At 34.0% G+C, this 18,168-nt stretch overlaps 1 protein-coding gene across 1 annotated transcript in view; it reads right to left on the bottom strand.

The window, feature by feature from the left end:
- The window catches only part of Egfr (epidermal growth factor receptor), a 25,424-nt gene extending 8,459 nt beyond the window's left edge, over nt 1–16,965 (bottom strand). Inside the window, exon 1 of the mRNA XM_018549045.1 lies at nt 16,815–16,965. Within this exon, the coding sequence (XP_018404547.1) occupies nt 16,815–16,965 (151 nt within the window). The remainder of the gene's footprint in view (nt 1–16,814) is intronic.
- Nucleotides 16,966–18,168: the final 1,203 nt, after the last annotated feature.

Raw genomic sequence — 18,168 nt, 5'->3', positions numbered from 1 at the left:
CCCCCCCTGCTGAGGGGCGCACGACTTCTACGATTGTACTGTCGGGGCAGACCTCTTAAATATATGATTTGTTAAAACAAAATAGAATAACAGACATTTAATAATAACAGACATTTAAAAACATAGATACATAAAATAAAAAAAAAAACATTCCATACTTATAATTTTATGAAAATATAATAAATTTATATTGCAGCCTCTGAAACATCTGTTTCATCCTGAAAGGTCTTCGGTGGATATAGTTCTGCAATTACACAGAAGAAACGCTGTAATCGCTCGTTATATTTATGAACACGTTTGAAAAGGTATTCAGCTAAATAACCCACTAAATGTTTACTACGTGTTCCATATCGTGGGATATTACTTCTAACTTCCCTCCAAACGCGTTCGATATGTTGAGTGTGGGCTCCTAAATAAGAAATAAAAATGATATATATGATTTTTGAAAGTTTGACATAACATTTTTTTCATTTTCTGTATATATTTCACAAGCAATGTATAATTTTATATTTAAAATGTATATTGTACCGGAGTCTGGATCAACAAAATTTATAGAGTGATTTACTGTCAGATGTTGGAAATTTTTACTGTTTAAATTCTTGTAAGACTTCCAACAATCTGACATTATTGTTGTCCCAGGTAAAATCCATTCTTCAATTACTTGAGTAAGAGTTTCTTCTGTGCGATCTGCAACAGGTACAAGAAATATTTTTTTTGTATCGCGTTCATATCCACCGAAGATCCATTTTCCATCGATAATTCGACCACGATTATATTTCCTTTTGCCAATTTTAGCTTCGTCAATTTCAACAATGCTATTTGGTCCTCCAAGTTTTGTTGAATTTTTTTTAGCCCAATAAACGCAAACCTATTTTTTGTCGACATAAATATTATTAATGTTTAATATGTTATTCATTATTGGAATTACCAACAGTATTTATACTAAACAATAATATACATTAATAAAATGAATATATTAAATGTATAACATCATACTTCTCGGCAAAAGGAAATCCAATCAACAACTGACTTGTCAGAAAGATCAAGTTCTGTGCACAAAAACTCTTGGCGCGGAGGTCTTAACATAATGAAATAAGCAGTTAATCTGCATATAGTTTCCAAGCTTAATTTTGATTCGGAAAACCATGTATCTACTTTAGCAGATGTCTTAAAATCACACTTCGTTTTTATTCTTTTTTTATGTTTATCTTTTTTGTAATGCACTTTATAACAGCGGAATAAAAGAGTATTTATGTTAATTATTAATTCACTATTGCACTTAGGACATTGTATTTCAGATATTATAATATTGGTTTCTATCAAAAACTTTATTAATCTTTCTCTATCGTAAGTCAGTGCTAAGAATTCGTGCAGCTTCATCTTAATACGATCTTTTAACAATTATAACAAAAGAAAATCTATTTCAGATTTCGTTACATTTTTCACTTACCAATCAGACAACTTAACGCATGCGCACAAAGTCAGAGAGCATGAAGAAGGCATATACTCGTAACACTACATGTAGTCGGTATGACAGATTTCTTAACCTGAATAGTCGTCAACTTTAACGCTTAATATCTCGGTTCGTAGGGCAGAGCGACACTTTTTTCTGCCAGATTCTTTCGTTTCGTGCAAAAACGCGTCGAATGAGCCTAGTTTCATTAAAATCGGTGAGGTCGGCCGTTTTCTCCATAATTACCAGAATCGCTACTATATGTATATATAATTTATCGTTACGTACATTATTATTTAAGTATTCTGTATTCAAATTAATATTGAAATTATAGCTGCATTCAGGAAGAGTAGCGCTTCAGTGTCATCATTCTATCCTTGTTTTATGTTTAAAGAACGATAAAAATAAAATGACACAATAACAATAGCGCGGCCCTCAAACGCATATAAATGATGATCTCTAACGGTATTTGTTCATCAATATGTATTATGAATTACATACAACGATGTCTTCTAAGTGTATATGTGGTTTAACACAGTGAGTTTATTGAGCAATGCGAATAAAGCCGTAATCACACTACAGGCTCCCGACTCTGATACGACTACTGACTCGGACTCCCGACTATAATTCAACCAAACACAGCAAGGCATCAGCCGACTCTGACTGCCGACTCGAGAATAGAAATCACTCTATTCGATCGACTCGGAGTCGGGAGTCAGAATCGGGAATCTGTAGTGTGATTACGGTTCAGATTAAAGTCAAATATTGAAATTAGATGCGGATTTTCTGTATATAGAAATCACATTTAATTAATTTCCGATTACGACGGTTTGTATAGATACCACCCACAGTTACGAGTATGTTCCCGGGATTTATAGATAGTGTTCTATACACGAAGCGTGTTATATTGGTGGGCGAACTACCTTTATAAAAAATGCAGTACACGCGTCGCTGTGATTCGTTGTGTAATTACGTTCTTGAGTTTACTGCGAGTTGCGAGTGTTTAAATGACGTTTACAAAGGCACTGTATGTATATACTTCGTGTATAAATTATGGCAAACACTTGTGATTTACAGAATAACAAAGCAAGAAATTTTATTTTCGTAAGCCACAAAGTAGTTGTGTTTTTGGCAATAATGGTCGTTTTCGCACATCCACAAGAATTAATATTAACATTGAAAGATATCCATGTAAATTTTGTATAAATTACTATTATAAACAAAATTAAATCAACTTTTACGATTCTTTTGGAAAACGCTAAGTTTTTATCTGGCAAATCTTTGTTAGAAGGAGAAATATAAGTAGAAATGTTCGTTTTTGCAGAATATGATTTGTATTATGCGATCTTTCATATATGCTAATAAGAATAATAAATTTAAGGTAGATATTGTTTATATAAATTTTGTATAAATCAAAAACTAAAATTTAATGAAATAATAAAATATAATTTTTATATTTCTCTCTCTAAATCTACATTTAATTAAAACACTTTTTATTAAGCAACTAAGTTTATATATTAACACACATAAAACATTTTCATTACATTAAAAAATTTTTGAATTTTTATTTTATATTTATTTTACTAGTTATAATTATAAGAAAAAATTTTGTATAAAAAAAATAAAATATCTAAAATAATTTAAAATACTTTTTATAATTTTTTATATTGTTTCGCGCGTTTTAAAAACGTGTTTTTCTTTTTAAAGAATACATCTTTTGTTATACATTTTATAAATTTTATTTCTACACGTGTTATTTAAAATAATACCCATAATGATAAATCAAGACATTTTAAAGAAATAATTGTTTTATTAAATATTATTCTTTCTACAATAATTGTCAATAATTATGACATAATCATAAATATCGTAAAGAATGTAATATAGAAATTAACAGAACACAAGTAAATTCTCCTTGGCACGTAAAAACGGCCATATAGAAAAGAGCCCAAGGTTTTATTAGATAGCTTCGCGCAAATTCCTTGCGAAGCAAAGAAATAATCGCCGCTGTAGAGAGCATAGTGGCACGTTCGCTCCTTCGGAATTTGGTTTTGCTCGCAACTTAAATCGCACTCGCATCCTCGTGGGCAGTTCGCAAACGAGCGGCCGCGATCGGCACGCGGTATACCGAAAGGGCGGTCTTAATCTGACCAGCGATCGGAATCATGCGAAAATAATTGCGCAGTAAGGACATCCTTCTTGGGGGGGGGGGGGGATGTATCGCAGAAGAAGATTCATAGTCGTTGCCGACAATGTCGAAGATCGCGGACCAAAGAGGGAAAAGAACCGGCAGAACAAACGCGAACCCGAGTACCTATATGTATTTGTATCGACCAGATGCTACTGAAAATCGCGGGATGCCAAATGCGTGTACTGTGGCATGGCGCCAGGATCCTCGAGAATGCAGACTGGATCTGCATTGACGATGCGATCACGCAGGTTTTCTGTCCTACCACATGTCCCATAATCTCGAGTCGCATGGAAGATGAATGACTTGATCGTCATATAGTGAAGAGATATAAGGAAAATATTTATCGAAATATTTGTCCTGCGATTTTTTTTCGTCGAAGGAGGACTATCGTTGTAAAGATTTATCATATAACATGTAGAGATTTTTGTTTACAAGTAAAGCTTTTCTTTCATAGTTTATATAAAAAATGATAATGGATACTAAAGCGTGACGATGATGAGATTTATCTGATTTCCTATATGTGTATATGTTGAAATATCTGTCCAATAATTCATTGAACAAGAAAAAAGATATTTCTGTAATGTAAAGTAAAAAGGTTTATGGACTGACAAATAGGAAGGATTCTTTTCGAGCAACGCGCGCGCGCGCGATATGATTCTCTCTATATATACATATATCTCGTCATCGATCATTTACTATTTTATAACAAAGTAAAATTTTTCATAAACAAGAAGATAGCCTATAACGGTCAAAGCTGGATCATAGTGCTTATTACAATTATGTGTGATTTTATTTATATACTGCGTACGTAGTCCTCCTAAAATCGCGCGCTGAAAGTTTTTCGTTCTTCTTCTAGGTTTACATTTCGATTATGTTAAGAACGTAATTAGAACTTACAAATATAAATAATAAATCATAAATAAGCAAATTGAAATAAATCTAAATCTCATGTAACTTTATTTTTTACGTAATTGTATTTACTAAACTTTACGTAATTGTCATTACTATAAAAAAGGACGAATGTATCGCGCGACTGACATTTTACAGTTAATGTAATCGACAGATTTATCCGGTAAACGAATTACGACCTAGACCGAAACGTAAAGCGACTCGAACCGACACGTCGAGAAGAACTTATGGACGTTCTGGCGTGCTTTTAGTGGAAGGTGGTTCGATAAAAAGGAACACCGCAAGCGTGATGGCTGCATGGACGTTTAGACAGGAAGAAAGTGGAAGTTCGCCGTGAAGTGTCGGTTAAGGTCGGCGGGCCGACACGTTCCTCGTTCTTGTTTTCCAAGCTCCGAGGCTCGCTCACCCGCGCAGCACGAAATTCATCATTAGATCCTTGGGATTGGGATACACCTCGGCAGAAACGTGGTGATTATCCCCGACGGCGGGGCTGCGAAAATTGCCGGCGAGAGCCGTTCGTTCTCGCGCGGAGAATTAACATTCTGCCAAATTTACGACGCCCTGCACCGCAGTTCAAGACAATGGCTGTGATATTGATTATAGGCGTGGCGCGAGTATCACCTTCTTCTCCATTATCTAACAAATTTCGCAGGAAACCCTATACCTCTAGAACTAACTGCAAGAGGTTATTGTAGTTTGCTATTAGGAGTATACATAATCGCAGTTAAAATATTCATTTTATTCACTGAGTGGATATATATCTCAATCGCTTAGGAAAAAATTTGGCCACGAATAGCTATTTATAAAAAAATTAAGAAAAATGTGACAGAAGAAAGAGATATAAACTCTTAATTTAATTTATATTTGGAAGAACTTCTGTATAAATTAACATATAGAAGCCCTTTCGTGTGTTACAAAGAAGATATTTATGCCTAACAGTTATACAAAGAGAATGGCGATAAAAGAGAATTTCTCAAATGGTGATTTAAATATGAATGATAAATCTAACAAAAATCGCGAAATATAAGAGGCAAGAAAGACGTAGGACGTAAAGAAACAAGTGCCAGTAGGACGTGACACCGAAATCCCGTGGTAAAGTTTCTTTTGTGAACGCGAAAATAGTATGTACGTTACACTGAACCATACATGGTTCTTCGACCACCTTCTGGAAGGAGAGCATCGGGAGATTTTTATGCGGCACTTTAAAATGCCCCCCTCTCCATTAAAGTCCCAAAGTAATACGAAATAACCGCATGTCGATGGCGACGGCGGCAGCGGCGCCGTTTATTTGAGCTCGTAAACATCGATACTGTCGAGTCTCTCACAATCCCCACCATCGAAATCGTTTCTGGGTGTTAAGGCCCCTCTTTCCCCCCTTCTTCCTCTCTGCCCTCTGTAAAACGGAGTCCTGCGGCTAAATGCCCGACGAAATAAAATCCGGGTATCGTAAACGCGCGAAATAACTATTGGTTCGAACTGCTCGAAGAAAAAAGAAAGAGAATTCAAGGTGAGAAAGGATTTCGGAGTAGAGATAAAAAGAAAAAATTGAGAGAAAGAGAGGCGCAATTTATTACTGTAAGGGAAATCTATAGGTAAAAGTAACAATAAATAGATAAATAATTATACAAAATAACATAAAGCTGAAGTGAATAGTCTAACTTAATGAATAGTAAAAATTAAGGAAAAATTTAAGAAATATAAGATATGATAAATTTTTTTACCTCTTCAATGAAAAAATTTAATTAATAGAAAGCAGGAAATAAAATTTCAGTGAATTTTACTGTAGGAAGCGGATTGGAAGCAAAAAGAAGAAGAGACTGAAGATTTGAAAATCTGAAAGGAGAAATAAGATAATGTAGAGATACCGATAGATTATATATGTTATCTTTCATATTTTAAATATATATATTATGATAGTATATACTATATTTTAAATGTTAAACATTTCTAAAGAGCAATTCCAATTTAATCTTGTTCAAATTGGTCTTCTGAAACGCTTAATTCAGAATCACATTCAATGAATTTAATTCGCGGTACGAGGCGGAAGCCAATCCTGAAGTGTCTTGCCACTGTGACGTTGGAAGTGTTCTAATTCATGACTAGTGTTGGGCAATACTAGTCTTTCGTCGAGAATTTAAAACGAATTGCTTTGTCATCACGATCGTTTAACTACAATCCTGGCCGGTCTCGCATATACAGATCCTCGTCGCGGGATCGGAAAACGAAGGACGAGAGGGATACATCCGAGCCGGGGTTGTATAAGTCTCGCGTATACGTTATAACCGTGGCGTAACCATCCCAGGGCGTAACATTAATAGCTTTATGGTTTATTGCTTTCGAGTCTGTGGTTAAGTTCCTCCGCTCCCTGTGGCGCGGCTGGCCTGAAGGCTACGATGCGGTACGTCTCCGCACGTTCATGTACCACCATTTTTCGATTTCGTTATGTCGACGCGGCGGCGTTTTATTCACATCGCCCTCTGCTCGATCATGGCTCTTTCTTTTCCTCTTGTTTCATCTTTTCGCGCCACTGGCATTGCGTATAAATATTGTATTATCTTTAAGAATTACCGCTTTAATATACTTTTATCTAGCGTATAATTAAAAAAACAAACACGTCCTCTAAAATCGCAAAGAAATTCCAGAAAAGAAAAAAATTCGAAAAGTTATTTAACTCGAAGGAAATAATTGATGATCATATCGATCTTTCAGGTCAAGGCGATGTCATTAAATCGCGGTAGGAAACTGTTTTCAAGAAAATCGTTCAGAGACGCTATCTTCTTTTTTGACTTTCGCGCGTTAATAAAGTGCAAAATGAGGCGAGGAAATAATGATGAATCGAAATGAAGTACCGAGGACGGTACAGACAAGGAACAAATGATGGCATGTGGTATGCGCTTTGTTCGCTTCTCTCTTTCTCGACGATATATCGCACATTCGCTACATCTTGTTCTCTCCACGTCTGTCTTCTGGCGGCTCCTTCTGCTTTTCTCTTTCTCTCATCTCACCTCGGTAACCTCAACAGCGAACAAGCTGGACCACGCGTTGTAGAAAATCAATTTTCAATCATCGCTCTCACACATAAACATTATCATTTTTTATTATAAAAAGTCATCTTCGCGTTACAAAAAATAACATATTAATTTTTCTCTCTTAGTGTTATACTTTTTCTAACTTTCTATTTACTATAGTATCTAAAAAGCAAAATACAGGTTCTAAATATTTATTTTTCAATTTTTCTACAAAATACATGTCCTAAATGTTATCTGCATAATATAAAATAATTATATAACTTATTATTAAATATAATTATTGAAAGTATACGTGTAAATCGAATATTTCGATAAATAAAACAGAATAAAATAATCTCTTACAAATTAGATAAAATTCTTTAATTCAGATAAATATAGGAATTTATATTTAGTAGAATTATATTAAGTATATTTTTTGTATATATAAATAAATAGTTTAAAATATCGGCTACTTTTCATTTATATTTTCATCGAATAGATGACTTCTAGCGGATTTTACTATTATAATATACATAATTATACATAATCTATATTCACAAATGTGTTAAATCTCACAGATGAAATAGGAGGTGACAATGATATTATATAGAGAGTAATAAAAATTGCTAGATGACGGAGAGTTAATGCCTTCTATTGCGTTGTCCAACTAAATTGCATGTGATAACATTGATTCTGGATTCAATGCGAGACGTTAGCGACTGGGATTTATATACTACTTAGCCAAAAGGAGTCTGTGCTGCTGTCATCTAGAGAGAAATAGATTTCCCTCATACAATTTGCAAATGCTAATACAGTGAGAAGTGAAATCTAACTTACGGTGATAAACGCTCTTTCTTCGTCGAAAGATACTTTATAGTAGGTGTTTAGTGGGTTGCAATATAAATGCGCGCCACATTTTCGCGATAAGCGTATTTGTTACTTCGTTGTTATTTAAACAGCATTCAGTTAGCATATCATTTATCAAGCTTTTACTTTATTAAATATAACTGAAAATCTACAAATTTTGTGTGTGTATATAAAACACATATTTATATAACACCATCGATTTTTAATTATTTTAGATAGAAAATTTAGTTATTTTTCATGTTACATCATGTGCTGTGAGACACTTTGAATAATACTAGAAATAATAATATAGTATAAATTATGTTTATATATTATGAAGTAGCATTAAGTATAGGCTGCATTGTGCGTTCAATTCGTATGAGTTTGAATCGCCTGCAACCCTCGTTTGATGCATACAACTTGTGCAGTAGATAACAATCTTGCCTGAGTGCTTTCCACCGTTGGTCTGGTGAAGATTTTGATATACGAGCATCTTGTACTCGCAATTACACGACGCTTTGTCTGCCTATGAAATCACTTAACTGCAGATAAACGTGTGTACATTAAAACATTTTATATTATGCACATGATACTAAACCAACACATATTTATTTATTCAAATGTCATAAATATTATATGTATAATTTATATTTTTTATTTAAATATTTTATAATTTAATTTTGGTATATAATAGTAAAATCAAAATTAAAATGTAAAAATAGAATTATGATAATATGAAATGTACATTAATAACACACGTATTATATACATATATGTGTATATGTACCCCTTTTTTAACTGCATATTATTATTTTATAATTTGTGTGTAGAAGAATTTTCAATTAATTCTAATTAATAATAACTGACTAAGTTTTAAATAAGCTTAAAATTTTTCATTATTGTGAATAAACTTTGGACTAATATTATCTTGTGTGATATTAGTCAAAGTTTATTCATAATAGAGAACTAGTAGGAATTTAAAATACTGCATTTTCTTAAATTCTGTGTAATGCGTATTATGATTTTAAAGGAAAAAATCGAAGGAATGTTTACGAGCAAAATTCAACAGTCGATCAAGACAGAGATTTGTGTAGAGGTAAAAGAATCGATTTATCTCATAGCGCGAATCTTTGTAGCAGACATCGACCACCCTAAGAGAAGTATACGTCTTCTCTCAATGTCTTTGCTCGTTAAAGAAGAAGTCGTGGACATCGTGATTACATCATGGTTGTTGTTTCGAGGAGCGTTAATGTGTAAGACAGCAAGAAACATCATTACAAATTAGAATTCGATATATGTTTCTTTGCTCAATAATTATTTCAAATCTTTTAAGACTTGACGAGAGAACCAATATTTCTTTAATTTTTCGCAATTATGTAAAAAAAATCAGCGGAGAATGTTAAAATTGTATTTTTTTACATTCCATTGAATTGTTATTTTTATTGAAGAGTCATTTTTAATCCATTTTTAATTATAAGCTTTTGGTGTTAATATTTTTTTAATTTGTAAGCAGTAACTGCAAACATATTTAAATATCTTAGAACAAACATTATCAATTTCTGTGAAGGTGATTTACAGTGCCATTTCTCAGATCGAATAAAACCGAAAATTGTATTGAGGTTTACATTCGCATCGTTATTCTACAATAACATAGACTAATGCTTAGGCTTCCATAATAATTTGAGGGAATCAAATTTCGATTTCGAGATCTGAAACTATAGAGCTGCCGTTTTTTTCGAAATTCAACTCGCACAAACTCTTCGATCGATGATTGTCTGGTCGATAATACTTGTACGTGGGCGTGCACCTATATATTCTCCTCGGCATCGTGCAATAATCCACCCGAACCGCGATGTAGATCCGCGAATATCTGACCTCGGGCCGGTATCGTTTAACATCCCTGATCGAGCATCGTGCAGCACCGAGTGTCTCGTCCTTTTGTAACGCGTGCTAAATTACCTGTCCCTTTTACCGTCGTGCGTTTAACTTCAAATGCTTGATGGACGCCTTGCGGGCTTAACTCTTTAACTGTAGGAGAGATTACGTGAAAGCTTGGGAAAACGTAAAGTTTCAAGAAAAATTTATTTTACTGATAGAACTATAAAAAGAACTAAACGTGATGTGACTGCTGTTTATAAAACTCTCGTATACAAATTAAACTATGTTATATACACGTAACAAATCTATCAAACTTGAAATTTTATGAAATCAGTTTTTTTTTTCAAATTCTATACATGTGTGCGTGTATTTTTCGAAATTAAATTTCATAAATAATAGATATTTATATTGATGGATCACACTGAAAAGTCAATTGATCAAGGATTTTATATTATTATCAATACTTGTTATACAATAAATATAAGTTGAACTATCATTATTTAAGCCATTTGATAAAAAAAAAATGATATCAATTGCAGTAGTTTTAAAAATATGACGAGAAATTCAGTTCTACTGGTATAATACGAAATGTACTACGCGCACATCGCATTAGATCATGGAACGCAAGCGGTAAATTTAAGTGACGGAACAATTAAAGAGCAATTAAAGTCGCAATACATCAGTAGGATAGAAGGCCGAATCGATAAAACGTAAAACGTTAATTTAAACAAGAAATTCAGTTTCCCACGTTAATACGTTAATTGTAATTAACTATATTATATGTCTATTGCAGTTTTTTCCAAAAATCTGAATTCTCTGGGCAATATGCAAAGATATCCATTTTGTGCGTAATATAGGAAGGTATATATATAATATTTGTACTTTCTACTTTTGCATTTTGTAACAATTGAACCACGTGTCAACTTTTCTCCAGTTTGTCCATCTTCAGTAAAATTCTTCTCGATGCGATCGATGAAAAAGCCACCCACATGCCTTTCACCCTCATCGTCCACCCACATTTCTCTGCTAGACTTGTTGGTGCCTATGGGTGACCTGATATCCGCCATCGATCAACTTGTAACAAAAGAACCGTATATTTGTATGACTTTTCAAATACTGTATACATGTTTCATCTTCTGATCGTTTAAAGAATTATTCCTCTTTGCCAGTTGATACACAACTAGGTGAGACAACTATTCAATTATGGATGATGGAAAGATTTTATTCTCCGACTTTTTTCGATTGATATGACGTACCTACTTCAAATACAGATATAAGTAAAAATAACATAATAAAAGATACAAAATAATTTATGATATCGAAAATAATTGAAACAAAAATTAAATAAATCAAGAATTTCTAAGATATTAGTTAAAAGGGATAATCACATATTTAAGAAATTTTTTTATAAAGTTGCATTATCAAATGCAATAGTTTTAACCACACTTATTCAAAATTGCATTGCATAATACAATGTGTTATAAATTATTTTGTAGAACAGAGAGAAAATGCATATATCACTTAGATATGTTATATCATAATGTATTTTATTTTATATATGTATTCAATACAAATTAGATATATTCTCTACACCTCGTTTCAAGTCTCTCATCGATATCTCACCCTCATTCTGAATAATGACGCCACAATGTTATAGGTATATAAAATTCAAGACAGTGCTCTTCAATTCGTTGAGTTTCCACGCGTCATCACGTCAATCGACGACGATTGCCACCTTAAGTCTCTCTGATTCGGCATACAATGTGCAACTTAAGAAAAAATGTTGACAGCTCCATTTGTGCGGCATTCAAAGATCTCACCTCGATCATATACCGACGACATCCATTGTTGTCGCATTCGCGGTCGCGCGCGTCATCGTGCATCCAAAACCCTTAATTAACCCTTCGACAGTGTGCATTTATATAATGAACGATACCAGTTCGGCCCGGTCACATTGGTGAAACGAATGCGAGGTCGTTGACGAGTACGCACCTGTGAGGCCACCTGTTACCGGTTTCACCTCAGGATTGTCGCACGAGCCTGCGAAATGCCCGCTAGGCAGATTGCGAGAGACGTCAGGCGAAAATGATTAATAAGAATCGGCTCATCTGTTATACCGCGTGTGCAATCTCTCCCTGGAATGCTGCCTCAATTGAATCGCAGTCGTAGAACCGCGCGCTTGCACAATCATCACGTGTTCATTGCTTATTCTGAACCGATTAACTTTGATAGATAGATTTAAAATCGTCTCTCTTGCTAATAAAAATAAGATTTTAAAAATAAACTTTCTTATTATATATTAGTAAATATTCTGTACACGGGAATATATGTGTAGATGATAAAAGTATCTCATTGTCAGAGAAACTAGATCTGCATTGTCATTTGTTCTTCTTACTACAAACAATATAAGAATATTCTAAACTATAAATAATGTAAATCCGTAACTTTTAATTTGTGTATTTGTGCCTCAAATTGTTTATATTATTAAAAATTCGAAGCTTAATTGGAAGAAAGAATACGCCCTATCAAATTTTTAACAGAGATAAATGGAATTTAATTAGGAATATTACGAAAAGTAAATGAAAACTGTATAAAAAAAGAAAATAAGAAAAATAGGTCACAAATATTCAAGACACATTAATGCTTTCAGAATGTATCAGGAGAAATTTCAGTGAAAAGAACCACGCGGTGGTTCCCTCGTTGGATTCAGTGACGCAATTCTTGAGTACATAAATATAAATCCACCGAGCATATTGAACGGTTATATTTCATTGGCGAGCAAAAAATGTGAACGTCCCTCGGAAATGTGACATCTCAATCCGTCTCTGGGATCTCGTCGATATTCCGAGCGGTCAATTAAGGCATGCCTCCCAGATGTCCCTGCCTGGTCCTTGCACGCACATACACGTCGTCGACGACGATAAGTCGAATGAGAAAACGGTATTACGCACACTGCGGTATCTCGCTTCAGTCCCGATGGATGCTTATGCTTCGATAATCTCTCTTCCTGCCGTCTCGTTATTTACTCCTTATTTATCCACTGGATACGCTGGAAGATACAATCTGCCGAAGGATCCGTTGAAGGTGAAGAAACCTGACAGGAGCATTGGGAGAGAAAGAGAAATTCCCTAACCACCCAAGAAGAAATCGTAATAATTAATATGGCTGATCAAAGGGATGATACCGATGCTAGGCGATATCGAAAAGTCTGACCTACACACACACACACACACACACACACAAAAACAGGAATTTTTCGAGATTCGAAGATTAGATCGGTATTCAAATGTTGAGTGAAATAGAACACTGTACTTCTCGTATAGTCAAAGAGTATAATAAATAAAACTTCTTGCTGTGCTTGTCGATTATTTCTGAAGCCAAAGATATGAAATAAATAAAGAGCTTGGGACGATAACTGACTAAGCTACGCGAGTAACCTTGTCAATCTCTAGGCATATGTTCATTTACGGTTTCAATTACGGCACTAATTAAACGTTTTTTTATTCTTCGAGATAACATATTAAATAAAAATAAACGACTTTAAAAGCTGCAGGAATCCAAATCTTATCACTAATCAAGATTTTTATTATTATTATTAATCTATATAATCTATATAATATATTACACTTTATTTATTTAATATACATACTTTAGAAAAGATATGATAAAATAGAAACTTTTAAAATATTTCATAAGATATTTCATCATAGAATTATTTTAACTTTATTTATACCGTTTTATGATAAAATAACATAGGATATTAAAAATAGAGAAATATTATTTAAAATTTAATTCTGTAATTATTATTAAACTATTATAAATAAAATAATATAAACAGTATAAAATACGTATAGTAATTATTAGTAAACTAAATAAAATAAATATATAAAATATATATAGTAATCATTTCAAATAATACAAGTCATGCCGAATGATTATCGAGGTCGGACAGAAATTGATGAGTTCTGTAATAAACGTAAATAAAAAAAACTCTATCCTACGTGAAAGTCATAATCACGAGATACGTTAGAAGATGAATTCTGAAATTGCAATGTCAAGGAGCACTCGATTTTTTAAAGGAATTTGATTTTTTAATAGATGTCTCAAACATTTTTCTTTTCTTGCGTAAATAATATCCTCGCGTCTTTACGTAGCGGATTATCGAGGCTGCACTCGCTTCTTAATAGACGCTTTATTCCGAAACGTGATACACCTTAAAAGCCGAGAACGATAAAGGCGGTCGATTAATTTACTGCGGTTCCATAATCCCTTCAAGGTGAATCCTCCTCTCTCACCGAATCTTATCATTTCTCTCTCTTTCTCTCTCTCTCTCTCTCTCTCTCTCTCTCTCTCTCTCTCTTCTCGATTTGCTGTTCATCTCTCATCCATTTTTTTTCTTCCAAGAAAATAGAGGCTGTAGAGAGCGCAACATGGCGAACGTTTTACTCCCGCTTAATGGGTAGAAAGAGATCGACTCAGGGCTTATCATTTTAATGGAAACCTTTATGGAGGCCACTTTAGGCGATATCTCCTCGTGTCCGCAACGAATTCTGGGTGTTCAAATGCGCTGGACAAACTGCACTTTTCAGCTGCATAATGCGCAGCCTCCACGCTCCGGTTATTGTGCTAATGGAAAGACATTCTTTTCGCTGATCATACCAATTCGTTTCAGACTGCTACTCGCAAATGGAGTCCTAAAAGCCGCCCGTAAAAGTGGCGCATTTTTCGAAGAATTTGCTGCAAGATTTGATTTCACTATTTGTCTAAACATTTACATAAAGACTATTAGTAATAGAGTTACGTGAAAGTATTCAGATGGGTCTACTGAATACATATACTTTTTGATAAAATTCGATCGAAGCGTTTTCTCAAACAATTTATTATAAATCTCTCACAAGATTCATGCTTATTATTCATCAGCCAAATACTATTAAGGCGAGTGATGGTCGGTTCCAAGCGCCTACATTTTCATAAATCGTATAATAAATCAAAATTATCGGATAAAGTCGGTGTCGTTCCGCTCTTTAGCGGTTATTCAACAAAAGAAATTCTGTGCCTGGGATAAGCACCTGTCTATGTTTGCGATGTTTAAGAAGACAGCTGTTTGCTGCGTCAGAATAAAGTTAAAGAATTATCCTATAATATAATTGTATTATGATAGATTTATAATACATATTTTTTAGTTTTTATGTCTACATAATTTTTAGTTTATACAAATGGATGACTAGGACTTTAAAGTATAATGTATTACTGTAATATTAATTTCATTGTTTCGTTGATTATTCACAAATTGACGTTAAAAATACGAAATTACGTTTGGGTAAAACTATAATAATGTTAAATATAACCCTGTTAACAGATATATTAATTTATATTATCATTCGCATTTTTAAAATTCCAATCAATTCCTATTTAAAATCTCAGGCTTTGAACTTAATTTATATTGACACTTAATAAATCTCATCAAGGAATCATTGAAGTCTGCAGAACTGTAACTTCTGCAAACCGCGCGTGTGGTCCATTTAAACCACATGACGTGACAGTTGATACCTAATAAATATATATCAACGATAATAAACGCAACAGCGACTGTCTCGCAGTGGTCAACACCAATGTAAACATCAGACTTTATGTGGGTCAAGCTCTTGCGGACCGCGTGTCAGAGAGTGCGTATACTGTGTACCACATTCTCGATCACTATACTCATGGATGCACTTATACGATCATGAGCAACGTTAGAGGCTCTCGATCAGGGACGAATGGTAAGAGGTAAGATTTTAAGAGGCGAGAATTTCGTCATTCTCTCCTTTTCTATACCTTCTCGCCACATAAGAGAGGAAACGGTACTTTCTAGGTACTATACGAGTAAAAGGGACTCTTTGGCCAAGCGACGCCCACGCCGAGTTGGCGCACCGCTTCGCTTTCTACTTTTCTAGACAGTCCCTCGATGATCTACGAACAAGGGTTCTCCGCTAGGAAGAACGGAGTACGCTCATACTCCGATTAAAAAGCTGACTCGTAGCAACTCTTATGTGCCAATAAATTACATTACTCCCCCAATGTCAGATTTGCTACTAATGCTCGCAAGATTACTATCTTTGTTTTATTACCGACATGTTCACATTCCTAAGAGACTTTGTCATTCCAAATGTGAATACTTACGTTATAAAGAGAAAGTAAATATATAAGCATCCAAACTAATAATCGTAACAATTGTAAAGATGGAATAAATACGTATCATAATTGGTACTTTCAAATGATAAAATCAACAGCCGTTTTAGAATCAATAAAATTGATTGAAAAATATATGATGGTTTATGTTTAATCATAACTAAATAATTTCATAACACATACGTTAATTTATTTAAAGAATTGCATTGTTATATTTATTCCAATTTTACGCATAGAAGCGAAGAATTACGATCAAATATCCATATTTTAATATCGGATATAATTCTCAAATTGATCGTAATTCCGTTTTCGCAACTTCCTCTTCCTCTTTTTGAATGGAAGCAGCTGCAAAACTCACTTTTCCCTTTAACGAACTCGGTTGAACTGACATCTGTAGAACTCGGTTGAATTAACGCATCGCAGCTACCGGCGATGATTAGTAGGAGAAATGTGACGCCGAGGAAGTTGTAGGTCAACAGCGCTCGTGGCCTGTGTCGGTGGTTGAACATGATGAGCTTTCATGCCCTTCACGAACCCGTAGGCCTTGTCAAGGTGATCTGAGTGAAGATTCCCTCTTCTGCTTCGTGGACTAGTCGATTGTCACGAATAAGGAGAAGATCGGAGGAACTTCGGAGAACTGTTTCCGGCGCTGCCATCGCTCTCCCTTTCTCACTGTACATGTCACATGTCTGGCATTAAAGTCATCATGAGTATCTGAAATGAGAAAAGTGGCAATCAGTGGAAAAGTAGCGCACGATGTTAAGAGCATCGCGTTTGCTCAATGTGCGTTTGATATAAAGGCAACTCTCTAATCTTCTAACATATTTCTTATGCTTGATCTCTCTTTGAACTGAAAAAAAAGGAGAAAATGGTGCTACAAGCTTCATTTACCTATATATTTCGTTCACTTTCTTTTCTATCGTGCTTTAATTATGCCCTCATGAGTCTCTCTGATTCAAGTTAGATGTTGCATATTTTAGGACAAAAAGAAAAATGTAGGGGTGCCTGAAATTAAATGTTTGATAAAAATTATATACGTGAATTATATACGTTTTTATACGAATAAGTGAGATGAGACGCAGAAGACAATCAGTATAAATCCTCCCGCATTGAAATCTCCATTATTTTCATCAACACTTTTGAAGTGTTGCGCGAGTTACGCATGTAAATTAATAACTATCAGCCACTAAAATGAGTTATGCCGATTGGTGTGCTTGCGGCACATATTTCTAAACTACCCTGGCAAGAATATTTATTTTATGCGTCTGAATAATGCTACGTATGTATCTTCTATTATATCACGTAATACATGTTACATGTTTTACTACGCTCTAATGAATAGCGCGATAGAATCGTAAATGTATCCGCGTCGTGTATATGGACAGACTATTAATTTTAAGCCAATTTACTGTAAGATATAATTCTAATTAATTAGCGTGATAAATTTATCCACTTGATTTAGAAAATATAAATATTAATGCTATGTGATGACATAAAATATTAATTTCGTGAAAATTATATACTTCTGTAATTAAAGGCATTAAATTAATATTCATTTCGTATTGAGTAACGGAAGATTATGTTCATTATAATTGAATGTTTAACCTCACGTTTTTATCACATATAATCCAATTCTCTCATTAATTTAATCTGTATCGGCATCAAATGGTTTTTATTCTCGGTCTCCAGTCCTTAATTTCAAAAAAGCGTGT

Source organism: Cyphomyrmex costatus, unplaced genomic scaffold (assembly GCF_001594065.2).
Source record: "Cyphomyrmex costatus isolate MS0001 unplaced genomic scaffold, Ccosl1.0 scaffold123, whole genome shotgun sequence".
Taxonomy (NCBI): Eukaryota; Metazoa; Arthropoda; class Insecta; order Hymenoptera; family Formicidae; genus Cyphomyrmex; species Cyphomyrmex costatus.
This window is presented reverse-complemented; position numbering and strand designations above follow the sequence as displayed.